At 34.6% G+C, this 21,725-nt stretch overlaps 1 protein-coding gene across 2 annotated transcripts in view; it reads right to left on the bottom strand.

Moving 5' to 3' along the window:
- The window catches only part of LOC149776045 (uncharacterized), a 162,875-nt gene that overhangs the window by 28,572 nt on the left and 112,578 nt on the right, over positions 1-21,725 (bottom strand). For both annotated transcript variants that reach the window (XM_089942257.1, XM_089942256.1), the window contains exons 3-4: positions 16,435-16,671; positions 8,279-8,448 (exon numbers count right to left, since the gene is read on the bottom strand). In XM_089942257.1, the coding sequence (XP_089798383.1) occupies positions 8,279-8,448; positions 16,435-16,522 (258 nt within the window). In that variant the 5' untranslated portion in view covers positions 16,523-16,671. The remainder of the gene's footprint in view (positions 1-8,278; positions 8,449-16,434; positions 16,672-21,725) is intronic.

Genomic DNA, 21,725 nt, shown 5'->3' with positions numbered 1-21,725 from the left:
CCCATACAATAGTCTCAAGTGTCAACACACTACCATACAATATAGTCTCAAGTGTCAACACACTACCATACAATACAGTCTAAAAGCATATGAAGTGAGGAACTGATGTAATATATCAAGTACAGCACACATGTATTATTGGTTTTAAAGCACAACAGCAAAACACTGGCAATTTAATGATGATTAAAAGTTAAGTTCTAAAAAAAGTAAAAAGAGCAAGAGGCCCAGGCTGGCCTGATACTGCTCTCTTGGCTGATATCTATCTAATAACCAAACGCAAGAGCAGTTAGTCAAGATATTAGGGATAGTAGGATGTTTTCTAAATTTCATCCAATGCTGATCACTTCAACTGTTTCAAGATTTCTCAAGTTTTTGTATCTTCAACCATATATTTTATAGCAAATTAGCAACATCATTCCCCGAGTGTTCTAAAGCTCTTTCCGCTATAGATCACTGCCATCTCACCTGTCTGTGTGTGTTCGAGTCTTGGATTCAGCCAATGTTGGTTTGTGAGAAAGCTTCCAGTAGTTTCTCGTGGGTTGGTGGTTCTTTCTGGGGTTTTCCCGGGTTCTTCATCCACCATTAATACTGGCCACCATGTATAGTCTATCGTGTGCTGAAAAATGGCGTTAAACCCTACAACATCAACAATAACAATATTGTTCCAATGCTGAAGGGACTCGATGTCTGGACTTTCTTAGTATCAACAGCTGTATTTGATGCCAGATCGGTATGATTTGTACAAATTTAAAAGCACTTCATATTTTATATTAAAATATATTTATTGGTCTTGGAGAAGTCATTCCAATGTGTTACTAATTTTGGTAAGGGCAGTTATATTTGATGACTGATCAGCATTATTTGTACAAACTTCAAAGGACCGCTCTGGTGGCCTAGTGGTTATTGTCCACCTCGGATGCTAGAGGTGATGGGTTCAATCCCTGGCAGAGTCATACCAAAGACTTATAAAAAATGGTACTAACAGCTGCCTCACTTGGCACTCAGCATTAAGAGGTTAGTGTTAAGACTGGTCGGCCTGGTGTCAGGATAATGTGACTGAGTGGGACATCATGCTGCATGATGCCCCAATGCTAGACATCACTGTAAACTGCCACACTGCAGACATCATATCAATATGACTGAAACTGTTTTAAAGCTACGTTAAAAAAATCAAAATCACACAAACTTCAAAGGTCTTTATAACTGGAAGCTTTATGTCAAGTTTGATTGAATTCTATTTATTGATTCTAAAGAAATCGTTACTTCTAGTTATGTAAAGGTGACTTTAAATAATTGGTGGTAGACTGGCATCATTTTGTGCAAACTTTAAAAGTCTTCTTGCCAGGATCCTTCAAATTTTGTCAAATTCTTTTCAGCAGTTTTGGGGAAGAAATTGGTAATTGGATGCCATATTTTATGGTGGATAGGAATCATTTTTAAAAAATCTAAAGGGTCTTTGTGCTAGTATACTTTAGTCAAAAATGATCAAATTCTGTTCAGGTAATTTAAAGGTTTTTATAATTTTAGCAATGATGATTTTTAGATTTGATCATTTATACAAATTCAAATGGTCTTCATGCCATGACATTTTCTATAAAAATTTTAAAGTCATTTAAAGGAATTTTTTAAATGTAAGCAATGGTAGCTAGGTCTGAATGAGGACTGGCAGAATTAGTTCCAGTCTGGGTGCGATTATTTTCTATGTATACTTATTCTCACTGGTGTTTATTAGCCCGATTGTGCGGTATCATGGCAAAATTCTGACATTTTAGAATGTATGTGACAGTAGTACCCCATCTTTAGCCGATTACGATGATCTCGTGTTGAGAGCAATTTACATAGCATTATAGCACTGCTACAATAATCAGGTTTTGTAATTGAGACTGATGCACAGTTAGCCAGTGGGTGTACATAATGATGAATCCTTCCATGGAGACAGAAATCAATTTTCAGCTTGACAGATCCTAAATAATAGCAACTAATTTCAAAGATTTTGCTGTATTTAAATTGATTACAAAGTTCTTTCAAGGTTTTTTACCAAAATTAGTAATCTGAGCTTAATTTTATAAAAATTCATAAAAAAGTATATTTCTGGCAAAACGTTTATATTTTTTACTTTGGAAAACAACTAGAAATGTATCTATATGGCAAGGAAACTCCTTACAATATGATGCAATTGAAGGGCAATATTCAAAGTGAATCAGGGGCTGATGCGCCATACAATTTTGCACAAAAAACATTCAATTCAAACTTGATTTAGGTTTTCTTGTAAAAAATCTTCTTTGGTTTTAATCCATGAGGTCCTGAACCAAAATTTATATAACCAAAATTTATGAACAAAGCTCTAAGCCAAACCGTGACTAAAACTCAAAATCAATCCTGACTAAGGTCTTTATGTAAAGCCTCAGGTCAAATTTGATTCTAATCCATTAAATCATTCAACAGTTATTGAGTGGAATAAAACTGAGTGGCGAAGATTTTGGCCTTCTTGAACATCTCAGAATATAGTTGATATTTAGCAAGAGTGTACAACATTCTGCATATGTCAGCAGAAATCTGCATCAATGTGGAAACATGGTTAAAACATACATTAATGAATTACTCACATTAAACCAATATCAAAACAAGCATATGATTGTTACATCACGGACCTGATGACATCATGCAAGCAACTAAAGTAGCAATGTGCCACTCAACTTATGTCATGTGAAGTAGATGAATGTGACACGCGAGACAGGATAGAAATAAACTGTACTAGTAAACAGTGTCCTTATGTCAAGAAGAAAGAAAAAAGTGCCAAAAAAAAGGGGATTGGTGCTCTACTGGCCAAAAATAGTTTCCAGGAATTCAAGATAAAACCATTTCTTCACTTTAACTCATGACTTGCTGAAAGCACGAGTAATATTTGTAAACAATAACAAGATTTTCAAATTAGCTGCTGTGGCAGCCGTATGTAATGTTAAGCTCAGCACCATTTTCATTTAAGATTAAATATATATCATCAGAAGTCTTTTGGTGAAACCATATGTGATTATGGGGTATCGGTAATGATATTTTCAAGATCGGCCATGGTGGCCATATTGAATGTCATTTCAACATTAATTAAGTAACAAATGAACATCATAAGGAGTACTTCCATCAAAATGATAGAAGAAGTAGCAATAACAAAATTTTCAAAATGGCCACACTTGTGGTCAGATTGGTGCCACTATAATTTAGAACTAACTAGATATCATAACAATATGACTTTCTGTTGAGAAGTTGCAAGATTTTCAATATGGCTGCCATGGTAACCATGTCTGATGTCAGATCAGCAACATTTCTATTTACTACCAGCTGCTCAACATAGGAAGTCTTTTGATGAAAACCCCATACTGATAAGAATTTCCAGTCTGAAGCAGTGATAAGATTTTCAAAATGACTGCCATTGTGGCCATACTAAAAGTCAGATATCACCATTTTCATTTAGGCATCAATAGAAGTCATCTGGTGAGAATCCCATGGTCAAAACTGACTTTTTGGCAGTCATGGTGGCCATTATTATGATGTCAGATTGGTACCATTTTAATTTAGGAATAACTAGACATCATAAAAAGTCTTCTTGTGAAACCCCATGCCAACATGGTTTCTGATGAGGAGAAGCAATTATATGATGCCAAAGATGGATGACGTAGCGGCTTGTTTGAAGGCACAATACCATCTCATCTTTCCTACCTGCTCCAAACAAAGGAATGCTTTTCTCCGATAGTTGTTTTGATGTTCCACATATTCTGCCTAGTCAGACAAACAACCAGTTTATACAATATTTGAAATCAGTACATCATATTTTCCATTTGAAAATAGGTGAATGCATGGTAGCTTTGGCTGCTTTATATGTCCTTTCATTGCCATTTATGCCAATGTGACTAGGCAGTAGGGCCCCCGAGTGGCCAAGTGGTCTAAAGCGCTCACCGTTCTGGATCACTGCCATCTCACCTCTGTCTGCGTGGGTTCGAGTCCAAGGCTCGGCTAGTGTGGGTACGTGGGAAAGCCAGCCAGTAGCTTCTCGTGGGTCGGTGGTTCTTCCCTGGGTTTTCCAGGGTTCTTCCTCCACCAGTTATAATGGCCACCATGTATAGCCTATCTTGTGCTGAAAAATGGCGTTAAACCCCAGAACAACAACAACAACTAGGTAATAAACAATGCAAAATACTTTTCCAAGATTCTATGAGAAGATCATCTTTCTATAATATCTAGAACTTTAACAGGTTTGTCAGATTTAAGGTTCTGCAGAGCTTTCAATGTGGAAGGGAATCTGAAAAGATGATGTACATGTAATTGGTACTTTTGAGACATTTCAAAATAGCTAAAAACTTTAAGCACGTCTTTAATTTATGCAGCATAAACTGAGGCTTTATCCAGTAACCAGCTTGAGATGTAACCATACTGTGTTGCAATGGAAGCTCAAACTATGTCTCCACCATTCAAACTATGTACAGGTACAAATGATTACTATCAGAAGCTCTGATTTCATTCCTTCATACTCTGAAAAAATATGATTTGTTAGAACATTCTGAATTGGCAAATGTCAAACATTATTTGGAAGGTTTAAATAACCTCTGTGGTCATTTGGGAATACAGAATTTTTTACATTTCCAATAATGATTTTTGCCATTTCTAAGTAAGGTTGAATTCATATCGCAAAAGGTGGAATGAAGTTTGGATTCTGAATGTATACGGTTTCATATCTAGGACTAAGCAGTACATTCTATTTGTTGTTGTTGTTGTTGTTGTTGGGTTTAATGCCATTTTTCAGCACACAATAGGCTATACATGGTGGCCAGTATTAATGGTGGAGGAAGAACTCGGAAAAACCCCAGAAAGAACCACCACCCCACGAGAAGCTACTGGCAAGCTTTCTCACATACCCACCCATTCTATTTGTGGCTAGACATATCAGAAGATAGTTTAGACGCATAACAAAGAACCAAATAACAAGATTTGAAAATGCAACAGAAAATATTTAATACCAAGAACTTTAAAAAAAGATAGTGACATTTTTGCCTCATAGTAAGCCATTTTGTTATTAAAGTGTAATTCAATCAATAGATAAGATGTCCTTCTTCTCAACTGTTACTTCAAACCCTTAAAAGTTTTTAGAGCAGTATATACTAAGGACCATAAACAACTTGACCCTGAGCACCATGCCCTCACCAACAAGCTGTGAGGCCACTTAAATGCTCCCACAAAAGCACCTCAAATAGCACACCTAACAACCTTTGCCCTACTCATGACCTTGATCTTTCAGCAAGGAAATAGACAAATGTGTGATTAGGTGTGGACCTATTCAAGATGCATCAGAATATCTGTGGGCATTAAAGGGACATTTCTGGATGTGAAAACAGGTCAATGACCTGTATTATCCATTGATGTGATCTTGACCTTGAGAAAGGTGTATAACTGAATAAGCAAGACATTCAAGCCAAGAGATATAAAAGGCTAAAGCTTCATAAAAATAACTTCGTTGGTTCAAAAGTTATACCCATACACAGAAATGGGTCACTGATATAAATATATTTTCCACTGCCATGACCCTGACCTTGAAGCTGGGAGCATGTTATTGTATGTGACAAAAAACTGGTTAAAGTTTCATTAAAATATCTACAGTTACAATAAAATATATATCCAAAGTTATACACCTGACAAGAATGCAAATCAGAGCTGCATTTCCCCCTCCTATGATCTTCACCTTGAGGTAGGGATCATGGCTTAGATATGCGACACACCATACATAGATATAAAACTGAATATATTTCATTAACATGTCTTCAGTGATTTGAAAGTCATACTCTGGATAAGTATACAAGTCAAAGAATTGCATTTTCCTTGACATGACACAGACCTATAGGAATAGGTGTAATTATGATCCACAACACACTGTCTAGTCATGATATATATACTTGAACAAAATTACATCAAATTCTCTGCAATAACAATTACATAACTTTGTAATTGTTATTGCAGAGAATCTGATGAAATTTTGTGTCACTATTGTTTAAATCTATATTTGTTGTAACTCCTGGTACATGATTTGAATCTAATTTTTGTAATTTTTACTCATGGCTATCAATTGTGCAAAATATCTTTAGTTAGATTTTGCCTACATGACCTGAATCTGTTAACACATTAACCCCTGGAGGTTTTTGTTAATTTTGCCTGAAAATCGAGTAGGAAACACATTTTGAAAGCTATTTCTGAACAGATCCAAAAATAACCAAATCCCCGGTGATCTTTCAATAACATACTGCCTAGTTGTGTTAGAAACATCGTTTTTCATGGGCTATTTGACACGCGCATGAGCAGAAGGGTAAAAGTTGGAGTTCTTTTTTCATTTATTTTTGGTTGCTAAATGAAGCCATTATTTTTGTATGGAGACCACTCTTTACTCCAAATGCCCATCTTATCCTACTTTTTGCAAAGGCTCATCTGTCTGTTTGCAGTTCGTACTGGTTTGCCTTAGATCTGAGACCAAAAATTCTAAAATCTGGACACAAAATCAGATTCTGACCACAGGCCAATATTGGGTTTAAAAAAAGTCGGGTCCAAAACATGAGGTTTTTTTTTCTTCTGTATTTTGTAGTGCAACTAGATATTCTAGATTATTTGGTATCATTGTAGAGCTACATCTGTCTACCTTTCTATAATACCACCCACTTTAGTGTATCGTGCATGATCATGATGCTACAGAGCTCGTCAGTAGGTTACTACCTCCTGCCCCATTAAGTCGTCGCTAGGAGTTAATGTGTTAAGAGCATAGTATTACACAGGATCCATAAAAAGACGCTCTGGCAATTATTATTGATAATCTTAGTAATAAGACTTTAAAATATCTTTGGCTTAATTTGTCACTGGATGTTGGGGTTTTGGAAGGTTCAAGAAGAATTCAGTAACTTCTCATTGGTTGGGTTAGGTCACATGATTAGGTAAGGTCAAGTTAAATTGAGTAGTAAGATCTGTCATGTGGAGTATGTTGTAAAATATAGTCGTAATAGAAGGTTTATATAATGAGAGAAGTCAGCAAACAGATTCGTTCCTATTTTGGAGTCATCCTCATTTCTTGTGTTCCTGTTGGAAGTCTGCAGATATGTTTTATGTTGTACATGACTTTATGCAAGAGGAAAAACATTTGTTTGGACTGTTCAGTAAAAATAGAAAGTGCTCATTATTTGGACTATAATATTCTGGAATTATTGTGAACTATTCAAAGGAGTTTTGGACATTGCCAACTTAACAACATTATGATTATTGGCTGACCAGTACAATTCCAGGTTTGAAATTTATATGGAACTTTTCAATCTTTTGTACTTTAAACTGAGCTTTATCAGGATTATTTTGGATTCATTTCATAATACTACTATAAGTTCTCTCACATTTTAATTTATGACTGATAATTAAATTATTTATTAAGCTTTACAAAACTTGTTGGTTTTGTTTCTTTCTATTACGTAGTTTGTGACAACAGAGTCATAACAGCCACACAAGTAGAGCTGTTCCAATTAATCGAGTTACTCAAGCGTCACTCATTCATCCAGTCTGACTGATTAATCAAGTATGACTTTTCATGATCAAGTTTCCTTAAGGTGCCGATGAATTTATTAAATCATTACTACTTTTGAGTTGGAATAACCCAAAATATATAAATTTAATAATACAGTTATAGAAGTGATAGTACAGACTATGATAATTAATGAAACTACGAAAAATATGTCATGCTTTTAGCCATTTTTGAAACAAAACTTTAAACATGATTTAAGCAACCCATTTTAAAAATGGCAATCAAAAGTTAAAGTAAACCTTCTGAATTTCTTGGAAGAAACAACTGAATGTGTGGGCCTACTTTGGGTTCCAGAAAAAAGGAAATGGTCCTGCAAAAAAAGACAACCTAAACCTGAAAAAAGGGATTTGCAGTACCAGCATCTAGTGTTTCTTCTGAGAGGATTTTCAGCCTAGCAGGCAACCTTATAAATAAGAAATGGACTCCTATCAAACCAGAACCAGGTGCTGGTCTAAATCTCACACAGATGTGTCTTTGGATGCTCCATGCCCAAGGGACTTGTTAATTTTTAGTGATTGAACATAAATACTCTTCTGGGCAAGAACATATCAATTCCTTTTTTATAAAAAGAGAAAAGTAATTCTTTTAATTCGGCCACTTTTGGGCAAAAAAATTGTCTGGAGAAATGCTCTTCCATTTTTTTTACTTTGTCTACTCATCCCAAAAACAAAAACATGTTATTACCCTCTGTACTCTTGGGAAGAATGGGTCTCCATCTTTGAACCACTCTACTGTAGGTTTGGGTTGACCTTTTGCTGGACAACTTAACTCGGCATCTGTTCCCTCATGCTTATTTTCCTCAAATTCATTCCGCAATGGTCGACTGTCTGCCTTCCACTCTGGTGCCTTTTTATCTGCAAGAAACAAAAAAACATCTATTTGTTGTTCTTTTAAAAAATAAAAAGTGTCAAAGTTATATTATTACACCCTGTAACTGAAAGATTAGGACTTATATAAAATATGTTTCAACTTATTACATGCAACAAATTAAATCTTTCGTATTTTAATTTTTTGCTAATATCACTTTAAATATTGCTTTTTCACTACAGAGAGAATTCATAGATAAAGCAGGATACTTTTATTTCCAAAATGGAATCCTACTAGAAGATTTATGTTAATATATCTGCACTAGAATATATAGAATGATATATCTTGCCTACATACAATGTTGGCATACTGTCCCTGAACAAGACCTGCAACAACAAAAAAGGACACAAGATCTAATTATTTTGATGGCTAGGTTGAGTGCTACAGGGAGAACTATGGTAAAGCAGACTGGAAAAAAACTTCATGTTTGGTTTATAACTTTTGCTAAACAAACTCATGGATGACCATGGTGCCTCTTAATTAATGAAGCTAGCAGACCTCACAGCTGACATCTGATATCCAATTTCACTTAATGTCGTCTGGTAGTGAAATTAGTTTTCTTAGCTAAACTAAATCTTACATTTCTCAATAATGATTTTTTTACAAGTTGATTTAGCAACCTGTCAGTGCTTAATGTTTCCGATGACACTCATTTTCAATCTGTGCAACTTAATTTTAGCTGGGAAATTAATGTATGTAATGGTCAGGTAAAGATCAACAAAAGTTCAAGGATAAAATATCTTTCTTACAAAACTACATAAAAGTTAACAGTTGCCACTTAGAGCTAAGGAATCTTCTCTCAGACATCATCAGCTGTTTAAATTTGTAAAGTCTGTGCTTTGTTCAGTAAGTAGCTCTTTAACTAATATACATAGATATGCTGTCTGGGCCTAATTCCAGGCCAGTGACCAGTTTGTGAAACAAGGAGCCTTAATGTCTAGTGATTAGGAAGGTGGTGGTGGGCTTTTAAGACTTAGTATGTATTAGACTACAGAAGCAGCAAATTTGATAAAATAAGAATTAAAATCAATGAAACTTGTAAAAGACTCTAGTAATAGCAGAAACAGTTAAATTAAATCAATTGTTCCTACCAAGCTAAGCTGTCCACACTTTCACCAGAAAAGTAATGCCCACATGTTCCTATCTGCTAAATATAAGAGCCAAACAACAATCCATTTTTCTATCTGCTGGCTTTCTACTTGGTCATCAATATTTGGATGAATGGAAAACAATACAGGCTCTGAACTAATAGGAATTCAATAATCAACAATCGGTTACTTTGCTGGCAGATCACTAAAACCTCCTTTCTTATGTCTACGCATCAAATAAAACACTTGATAAAACTTTTTTCATGGTTATGTTCTATTTATTGTGTTAACTAACGACCCACTAAAACCTCTGCTTAGTGACAAATGCCCAAGGTGTGGTGATTTTAGGATCTGGTTACCACATGTCTGACATTAGTGTCACAAGAAACACCAACTGTACAGAAACTAAATATGGCTGTTTACTGACTTGTGTATGCAGTTTTATTACATTCAAATCATTGAACCTCCATAAATAAAGCCATTCTTATACATCCACAAATTTAAATTTTGCTAATGTGGAAAGTCACTTTTTTTGACATGCTACTTTGGTGCATACTAGAAGTGAATTGTAGACTGTATGGAGAGGGAAATGACAGAACATACTGACTGGACGAGTCATGGACCAGAAAGTGGGCATCAATCTTACTGTATTCCTCTAAACCTTCATGCAATTACACTTTGAAATGAATACATCAAAGTTTGGCAAGATCAATAACAATTTTACAATGCGATCCTTTCGAATACTGAAAAGAAACCCAAGTTTTAACCCTGCAATGTTACTTAACAATAAAATCATGTAAAGAAAATATGTGTGGTTCCATTTATCCAAAAGACCCAACATTTACTTGTAAACCCTATATACATTTATTTTTCCTATGTTCTAAAACCATGACAGAATTTTCTAACCATTCTTACTTTATTTGTTAGATCTAATTAGTACTATTCAATGTCACACTGCTATTAAATTACAATATTTTGATTGACTAATAGACAAGTGTAAGGCAGCACACCTGATCAAGATAATAGCTACATATCATTTCTTTTTTTATAAAAAGAGAAAAGTAATTCTAATCATAATGTTATTTAGGAGGCAGAAATATTACCCAACAAAAAAAAATCCACAAGGTTTGTACTGAATATAATAAGTGCTTTGGTGTCAGTTATGTAGGGATAAATTGTGATACTTTCTTTCATGACTGTGTGTCAGGATAATGCTAAAACTATTTTTATATGACGACAGAACAAAATATGAAGTAAAAGATTTAAACTGTACAGTAATGAACGTCTTTTTGCCATCCTTGTATCATTCAAATGAAGCAAACAACAAAACCACTTAAACCATGTATAAAATATGCCTCCTTATACATCTTCACAAGCCTCTGAAATTCTATCCTGGTAGCAATAAATGTCAGAATATTGGAGAATTTTTTTTCTTCAAAACAATCCTATCATTATGTATGTTTAATTTATATTGTATCCTTGACCTTTGTCTGTGACTGAGGGTAGATTTTCGGCCTACATGACTTCTAACCTTTTTCAGGATGTCAACTTCAATTTGAGTTCAAGGACTAACCTTATCTATAAACTTACTATGTTCTGGAAGTGAGCTTGTTTAAAATTTGATGGAATTTTCAATTTACAATGACCCACATCCTGGGCATTCTATTGTCTTTGGCCAAATGACATTAGTCTCATTAGTCACAGGATGAGGTAAACAAGTGTTCACTCCTGTTTTAAGTTCAGTCTGTGCAGTTATTATTGTGTTCAGATATAATCTGAGAGGAATCATTTATTTAAATTATTCATTGAATTACACAGTGCTTACAGGCTCTTGCACTAAAACACTGCTTTGAGATTATTGGGAATTCTTTCAAAGACATTTTGGATTACATCATTTTGATACATTAGGACTATTGCTATATCAAAATATTCAAGACTACTGGTACATCAGCACATTCAGTACTGGAATTCATTCAGAAAAATCTATACTTTTAGACTTGTGATGGAACATTTAGGATTATTTGAAGTTAAATTCGCAATACTTTAAATGTCTTTAATTTTCATTTTTTTTTCTAAGGAAATGAATTATTTCTTGATTTTGCTAAACTTGCAGATTTTGTTTCTTTCTATTACTTAGTTCAATATCCATCAAGTCATAATACCCATTACAGATATACATAATGACAACATATTTTCTGGGTGGGTGGGGATGCAATATAAATATTCATCAATTATTTTAAATGACGTTCAAGATACTGTTTACAAATCTTACCTTCCCTAAAAATATGAATGCTAATTATCCATCCACTATGGTAGCATGCCTGTAAGGATGATACTTTCAGAGCAATCTAGAATATGTTATTGTGAACTGAATATCAGAAAATCATTGTGATACCATTTCCAAAATGATGGTCATGTTTCACATGCTATGGTTTAGTTCCTTAGTATTTAAACTCTAAATGTTTCATATTTTTAATGATAAAATGTGCAGTTTTTCTTTATTTACAAATCTATAAATTTAATGCAAAAAAAAGAAGACTTCCTTATGGATACAAGTCTGTTTTCATGTGTTGTTGTGATCTTTGTCCTATTTCAAAAGCAAAGGGAGAGGACATGCAAAAATGAGTACTGTTTGCATAAGTACACCTATTCCATACAATAAATTCTTCTTAATCCACTTCTCAAAAAAGTGAATACTATACTCTGTTTCCATTCAAGATATGCAAGTACCTACTGATGACTTATCAACATAGGAATTCAGATCAAGACAAAACAATTTACATCCTAATTTTACACACACAATATCCAAGCATAAACAAATTAAACATAAAATAAAGCATATCCCTGCATGTGCTTTGCAAACCTGTCCTACTTACTATATATCATTCTACTCATTACACATGTGTATCTTGGAAGGAAAATGACATAAGCACATGGTGTGGTTAGTTCACAGCGCCTGAGGAATGTTTCATCCTTAGTTGATCACATAAACAAGGGAGAACTGTCAAGTAGTGTACCTGAACATCCACTGGAGAGACCAAGAAAATGTGATCTTCAACTGAGACACTCTCCCTACCTTATGTCACATGGTTGGGGCGTTTTTTTTTTTACAGAATGTGATAACAGATGTTATTAAATCATTTTAGTGGTCAATGCTTAGTGAACATTTTAAAGACAGAAAGAGAATGAATATTGTTAATTTTGCTCTTTCTGGGAATTGTATACATCCGACAATGACTTTATCATATGAAACACACAGTGCTTGTTGCACACAAATTGTATTTTTTATTCTGTATATTTGTGTCTGTGATATTATTATGATACATATTGTATAACTTACAATTATCATGATATGCAATTTGGACTGCAACAATATGCCTTCAGCCACAGAGTGATATATAGCAATATTTCTTGTTGTATCTTGAAAGCATTGTGATATTTTGAAACATATAAAATGATAACACTAATACAAATTATAGTAAAATGATGTCATATTTACATAGTTAGCACACAGAGATTCTACTAATAATTTCATCAGTCCCATTTCTTTTACTCATTCTAAAATAAGGCCAAACAATACTTTTGCTTTGGTATTTGGAACTATTTTGTATTCCATTTTCATGACTGGCATGAACTTACTGACATAAAATGAACAAAAGTTTTTCTTTAGGTTTTTTATATATCTGATACGATTCTTTGATCTTGCCAAATGCCTTTAATGAAGAAGTGGCATATTTAAAGTTAAAACAGAAGAATTTTATATCCATTTTCTTTTATTTGATTCATTAAAAATAAAATCTAAAGTTAGTCAACTTATAGAAAATAACGTTCACAGAGTCATGACATAAATACTTGCTGAGTTGTACTTGGTTAAACCACAGTAAATTTAATATTCTAGCTTAAATTTTCTACAATTTTTCCTCTTGCTTTCACCTGAAAACATTTAATATTGTGTTTTATAATGAATAAATATGAGCAAAATATTGCAATACACCAAACTGTACCATGATAATATCAATTAATCATTGCAGCCTTAGATACAATATGGTTTGTGATGCTCAGCTGACATAACTTGCTTTACATATGGACAATTATAAGAGTAAATTGTGCAAAGGCAACCAATACAGAATAATGCTTTCTATTTTTATGACCAGGAGAATCAGTAAGCATTTGAGTGAATGTGATGTCAAATACCGTTACCTATGATCAGACTGTAAAGGTATGAATGTGCAGATGCCATTGTAACACATAATGGAGTGAATTTTGCAGGTGTCATTGTAACACATAGTAATAATAAATTAATATATGTGATTTGGCATGGAACTGAATCTGTGGCAATGTCTAATGACCTTGGTTCCGAATACATCTGGTACAGACTTGACTAGTGCTTAATGAGGTTCTGTTTGATGCCAGGTAAAGCTGGTCAAGAAGTAAAGCACTGGTTTTATTTATCGAAAAGCCAAGGGCTGAAATGTTGTAGTCACAGCGCTTGTACTTGCTGAAATATCTATCATAAGTTGAAACTTTTCAGAGATTGGTTTAAGGGAAGCAGGAAAATGTAAAATATTCCAACTCTAGAGTGGCATTTGTTAATAATGGTGTGCAGCTATAGCCTTTGAAAGACATGTAACAGGGATGTAAATAGTTATAGCCTTTGAAAGACATGTAACAGGGATGTAAATAGTTATAGCCTTTGAAAGACATGTAACAGGGATGCAAACAGTTATACCCTTTGAAAGACATGTAACAGGGATGTAAATAGTTATAGCCTTTGAAAGACATGTAACAGGGATCATGCAGAAGAGGAAAAAGAAGCAAACTTAAAAGCAGAAGGCAGTGTCTTAATTTCATACATTATTTTACTTTGGTATTAGTCTTAAGATAATTGTTTGAATTTATTTGTGTTAAATGATATAGCAATCATGTATGCCAAGAATTGATTATAATTAGGTCTGTGTGATACTTTATACTAATGAATTGTTAATATGCAATAGTGCATCTGAACTATGAAGTGAATTTTGTTTGATCTACAATGTATCTGTTAGCTAAGATGTAAATTCTTTAAACCAAGAATCGGTTGTATTAACCTCGGAGCAGCAATGTGAATTATTCTGCTATTTATTGACTGTATATGTATCTGTGTACCCAACATTAGTTAAGATACTGACAATAGTTCACACTGCAGGGGTTTAATTGTTATTAGGTGAGAGCAGACTGTGCTTTTGATCAATTAGCGATGTAACTAGATTTAGTGGAGGACTACATTAATTTTCCTCTACTATGTTACTGTCCATGGAAAGATATAATGTGTAAATAAATATGGCATGGAATGCAAGGCTATGACCTGGAAACCACTTAGCAGTTGTGTCCGTTTTGAATTTAATATGGTATTCTGGATGTGTAAGGAGTGATGAAATGTTAGTTTGTTCCAGGAAGTTCTGTAGAGCAAATTGTCAGGATGCATTTATTTATTTATGAGGAAAACGGCTTCACCAATAATATTAGGAACTCCATGATGGGAATTAGAGTAAATGACTGTAATAACAGCAGATGACCAGTAAAAGGCCAAATGCAGAGAGAGAGAGAGAGAGACAGAGAGACAGACAGAGACAGAGAGAAAGAGAGAATTAAAGGTAGCAATGCATGAGGGAGCCAGAGTCAACAAGACAACCCGAACCTACTAGTACAGTTGAATCTGAAGAGTGATCTGCAACCAGATCAGGTTATGCAGAACACATTCCAGATCAGGTTATGCATACATGCTGAACAATTAAAAGTTTAAAATGCTCACTTTATTTCATGATGAAATTTGCTATATCTATGTAAATGGAACTGCTAACTACATATTTAGAATGTCATGTCATTTTATTTTTTCTAGTAGAAGTGTATCCTAGAATTGGTCTTGTACAATTTTATTTTGTTTATCTAATTACTTATACTGTTCAATTCTTTATGTGGGGGCTCATATTGTTCTATTACATATCTCTGCTCAGATCTCCATTTATCCTAGCCATTAATTTCACAATGTAATATTCACTCGATCATGGCAATAACACTATTGTCGAACATCCTTTAAGCATCGATAACCATCATTTTAAGATAATAAGTCACAACACAGACTGGTCACAGTATTCAGAAATCCAGAAATTAGAAGACTGGGGAAGTGGAATTTCTAGAGAAATATAATCGATCGTAAAGACATCATTCAAGATATATTACATTTGTCATGATACAACATGGTTGGTGATACTAAAACTATAACAGTATCTTGTTTGTCTGTAGAAGACTAATGAACACTTCAAAAATAATAAAGTAAAGCCATGTAAGTCAAGAAAAACATTTTTTGTTTCTGGGTATCGTCACTGGGTGATAAATTATGTAAAATCTTGCCAACCAAGCCTAATATTTTCAGCAGTATAACTGGAACCATGCATAATATTTTTAAGTATTAAATATTTGACATATATTTTGTGATATTGATATATACAAGAATTAATGAGGGCATGGCAGGAGGGGTGGGGAGAGGACAGGACAGGACAGGAGTCTGGAAAGGGACTTCCCAAAGAAACTGGCTTCTCCTTAAACATTACTGAGGCATCTAATTTGCGACAATGTGATCTAGTTCTGGTAAAGTCATTAAAACACCTCAAATTTCATACACCCATAATCTGAAGTAAAACAATTCTAAGAAGTGGATGCAGATGCAAAACCGTGACCAAAAATATACAACATACAAACAAATGCTTTATGAAAGACCTATGTAAAATCTTACCTTGCCCAAATGATTTTGCAGATGATATAAAATGCTTTCCACACATGTCACCAACAAAACATTTGTGTAAAGCTGAACAGAAAATATCCCAATCCATTACAAGGCTAACTTACCTTTCTTTTTGTTGGCATTTACAGTGAAGCAAGTGATGCTGAGAACAAGGAAGAGAGTTAAAGCTGGACAACGCATAGCTGGTCTCATTCTGGTCAATATATATTCTGTTCTGCAAGTGTTAAATCATTCAATGACTGTTTGACTGTCTGTCTGCACAGGTGTTCTATTCAGTATGGCAGCAATTCACATACAATCTACAGACAGCTGATCTTTGTCATCCAGAATCTTTAATATTCCTGAAATAGAAATGAATATAATCAAAGCATGATTTACAGCATAGAACAAAAATTGTGTGGCCATTTTATTATCCAATCACATTTTACACATCATTTCTTAGACATGCATGTGAATGTAACACTGTGCAAAACAAAATTTTTATGTGACTGAGGAATATAAGACTGCACTAATTTTTCCAGTACAAAGATTCAAAACAGAATTTCACTAGATGTCATTACTTACAGTCTCCACATTATCTATGTCACTAACAGCTTGGCAAGTCTGCCATGTGCTATTGCATAGTATTATATAACACAGATAAGTTTGGCATGGTTTGGTGTTTTACAGCACATCACCAAGAGCTTATGTAATGATGAGGTTACTGGAGTAATGTGCCATGCACAGGAACACACCGCAGCAGTCAGTCACCAACCAGAGCTGGTCTAATTACAGGGTTTGAACCTACACTTTTTCAATCTCAAGCCTGGCATGCAAACCACTCAGCCACCCTGTAGTGCAGGACATGCACATTTGTCAAACTCCCAGAAGTTGTACGAAAATATTGAAGAATGTATAGTAACTTAAAGAGGTGGTAACTTTAAACTAAATCATTGATCAAATATAGGTCATTTTTGAAGGTGTGATATTATATGTTAAAGGAAATATACACAAAATAGTTTCTATTGGAAAATGACTTCAAGTTGGGCTTGATGTAAATAGTGTAACTTTCAGGCAACATACTCAAATCCTGGAATACAAGATGACTTTTGTCAAGGATGGTGTTATGGTATTGGTAGTCTTCATTAATCCACATTGGAGCTGTTTGGGGACAGATAATCATCAGTAAATTCACAGTAATTAATCCATGAAGTTTATTCCCCTAAGTCTCCTGCAAATTACACCATCAGCTCAAGTGCTACATCTAGCTACATCCTTATCAATATTTCACATTCCCTGAAGGCAGGTACCATATACATGCTAATAGATACCTGTCAATTCACTTTTATTTACATGACACTCATTTTTATGGATTTTGTGGTTGTTACAAACCACAAATTTGTATGATGACAATATGGATCCACTTCTTCAATCTACCAATTAAAATAGTTATTTTTGCAAAACGTCATGAACTTGTATCCATGAAGTTGAATAAATTTACATTACACTGTAATGCTTATTTTATAGACAGCAAGTAAATCAATGTGGTCATACATCTGCTTTGAAAAGGTTTATAATCTTAAAGAAATGTAATACCAAACATAGAACAGGTTTCTATTACAATTAGGTTACCAGGAGAATGCAGAGAGGAGGCTGCTGCTGAAATTAAATCTGCATCATAATAAAGAAGTTTGCAGGGGAGGTAACTAATGTGATTTTGACAGATTGAAACAATGATATGGAATCTAAAAAAGCAAAAAACAACTAGAATAATCATAATGACACATTAAACACCCTCCTTATGTTTATTATTCCTCTATGTAGGTAATATGGTATGGTCAATGATCTTGACCAAAGGTATGCCATCTTTATGTGGCAAAACCATTATTTTCTTGCAAGACGTACAACATATGAGGGCCCCGAGCAGCCAAGTGGTCTAAAGTGCTCACCATTCCAGATCACTGCCGTCTCACATCTGTCTGTGTGGGTTCGAGTCTCAGGCTCGGCTAACATGGGTATGTGAGAAAGCTTGCCAGTAGCTTCTCGTGGGTCGGTGGTTCTTCCCAGGGTTTTCCAGAGTTCTTCCTCCACCAGTTATACTGGCTGCCATGTATAGCCTATCTTGTGGTGAAAAATGGTGTTAAACCCTACAACAAGTACAATGACTGTGATTGCTGACTCTTAGACTATATTGTCTAGAGGCTGTGTTATTAACCTAAGTGCAAGTTGTCCCAAGTAATTACCTTAAGTAACTAAATGTTTGGTGCAGAAACCATTTTTTTTTTCAATAACAGTTACCAAAGAATCAGTACGATTCAGCCTAACCACAAGCGCAAGCCACCACAAAGTTTGGTCCAGGTCTGTGATGAAGACCTAATGGTTCTGTGCAGAAATCAGTTTTGTTCTAAAACTGCCTTTCTGACCCCAAATTTAATGGCTTCCTCCTTACCATAAGTACAAGATATTAACAAAGTTTAAGCATGTGATACTGAATTAATGTTACTGTGCAAAAACCATATGTCACCTTTCATTCCTTGACTTTGATCTCTGACCTGACATAAATAGGCTTCTTCCTTACATTAAGTGCAATCCATCTACAAAGTTTGGTAGCTAAAGATGATTCAGAACTCCAGCTATTTTACACAAACCAGGACCGCTTCGGTGGCTTAAATAGTTAGTGCCCACCTCGGATGCAGGAAATTGAGGGTTTGAATCCTGACCAAGTCATACCAAAGACTTATAGAATAGGTTAGTGTTAGGACTGGTCGGCCTAGTGTCAGGATAATGCATCTGTGTGGGACATGGTGCTACATGTTTGCAGCAATGATGCCCCAGTGCCAGACATCACTATAAACTTCTGCACTGCAGACATCACAGCGATATGACAGAAAAACTGTTAAAGCTATATTAAAAATCCAAATCACCCACACCCCTCAGTTATATAGACCCTGAATCTGAGAGGTCTTCTTTATTTAAGTGCAAGCCAGCCACATTGTTTGGAAACTGGACAACTTGAGTTAATGAGCAGAAACAAAGTTGGTGACAACCAACAAATGGACAACATAAACACATAATATGTTCTGCTTATGACAGGCACATACAAATCCAGATATAATAGTTATGATAGGCACATACAAATCCAGATATAATATTTATGATAGGCACATACAAATCCAGATATAATATTTACAATAGGCAAATACAAATCTAGATATAATATTTATGATAGGCAAATACAAATCTAGATATAATATTTATGATAGGCACATACAAATCAAAATATAATATTTATGATAAATATTGTTGTCTTTTTCCTTCAACAAAAATACAAGTATATTCCTGGAATTCATGTCTCCCCACCCCCCAACTTTTCACTCAGAGAAGGGGAGGGGAGCTTTGAACAGGAAAGGTTCTTAACAATCGAGTAAATGAATGAAGGGTACATTAGTAGAGAGAGAAACTAGTGATGCAGAACATAGACAAATGAATCCAGGTGAGGTCTCATCAAAATAAAGCTGTAAACAAATCTGGATCCAACATTCATCAGCAAAAACTCCATTGCAGGATGATATATGATGCTGGTATTTTAAAAAATATACCACTAAAGCTACATTAATATAGAGCTGCATCAACAACAAAAAAGCTGTTTGAAATATAATAATAATATATAAGGAATTACTGTATGGAAACAAAAGTGGGTGGGTCCAACAAAAGGGCCACAACTCTGTCAAATATCCAGCAGCATACTAAATTTGGTTGAAATATTTTTAAGGGATTTAATTGTGCAGGAAAGAAACTAGGTGGGACCAACAATTAGCAGCTATAATGCTAAATAATAATGCAGTATGCTGGCAAACGAATCTCCTGAACATCAAGTATTATACCAAATTTGGTTGAAATGCAATGATAATCTGGATTTTTGTGAGGAAAAGAAAGTAGGATGGTCTGAGAATCAGGGATACAGTAAAACCTGTCTTGAGAGACCACTGCTATGAGAGACCGCCTGTCTTGAGAGACCAGTTTCTCCATGTACAGATTTAGAGATTATATAGTGTTATAACCTGTTATGAGAGACCACCTGTCATGAGAGACCATTATGTTTTGGCAGAAGGGGTGGTCTTTCAAGACAGGTTCCACTGTAATAGCTCTACTAACAATGACATAGAAGGCTGAAAAATGAAAGTGGCAAAGGTCTCAGCAGAATCTAGCTGTATCTTAAATTTCGTTGAATTCCTGAAAAGATTAATGAGGTTATTAGAAACAATAGTTTATGATGGAAGGTAGGAGAGATGGGCAGGCCCAATTTAATGTTCCCCTTTTCTGCCTGGAGTGGAAACAGTAACATAAAATAAAAAGAGTCCCAAGAGAGGTTGATATTGCTCAGCTGTTATAGATTGGTCTAAAAGGTAACTGTAGTAATAATAAGGCAGGAAACTCACATTGACAGATGCCCATGTCAGACTGAGTTGATTTATGGTCAATTGGTTAAAAAAGGTGATATCTGACATGCTGTGTAACTATGTTAATATTAAAAGTAACTTCAGCTTAACTAAATGATGCATTTGCATATTTTTTACAATTTGGGTCTGATACGGTCAGTATATTTTATGAATGTTTTTATTTTTTAGAAAATCAATTATACATTAGTAACATTAACAGTACCAGATGTGAGATGAGTATCATTTGAAGGTTTTCCACAGAGTTGCTTGGAAACCTCGCTGTTGCTAGGGGAGACACCTGAACACAATTGTGACACAGCATATTCTAAGGAATGTTACAACTAAATGTAATAAAAATTAGTTGAGTCCTACAAGAGAAGTCAAAAGCAGTTTATCTATGTGGTTGCTGCAAGAGTCATAGTATTGCTAGGGGTTCCATTTGGGTCAATTTCTGGCTGACATATCCTAACAATTCTTACCACCAAGCTTGTTCTGGAGGTTCATCTGTTCTGGAGATGTTCATATTAGGTTGAAAATTGACTTTCCAAAAAGTTGCTATGAAAGCCATTCTGGAAACAAAATTTGTTCCTATAAAGTTCAATCAAAACTGGCTCATTTACTTCTGGATTACTTTCCTATTCAAATTAATAAAACATTGATCAAAATGACAAACTGTGTATCAGCATTATTTGTATCCTCTTTTTTTAGTTACTTCAACCTCAAAATAAATTCAATCCTCATTCCCCTAACTGTAACTTCAACTTCAAAATGATGTTACACTTGTGGCCTTCAAAGACATTACATTGCAAATCTGCTGATTAACACAAACCTTAAACGTTTTCATTGCCAGACATATTGCTTTCATATGCATATTCACTGCCATCTTTAACATAGATATTCATTGTGATCTTACAGTTTTTATCACCCTTCATAACTTTGATGGTAGATGTGGTTAGATATCCACTAAAGAAAAGTTG

The sequence above is a fragment of the Sinohyriopsis cumingii genome, chromosome 18, assembly GCF_028554795.1.
Source record: "Sinohyriopsis cumingii isolate HCF-2022 chromosome 18, ASM2855479v2, whole genome shotgun sequence".
Lineage (NCBI taxonomy): Eukaryota > Metazoa > Mollusca > Bivalvia > Unionida > Unionidae > Sinohyriopsis > Sinohyriopsis cumingii.
This window is presented reverse-complemented; position numbering and strand designations above follow the sequence as displayed.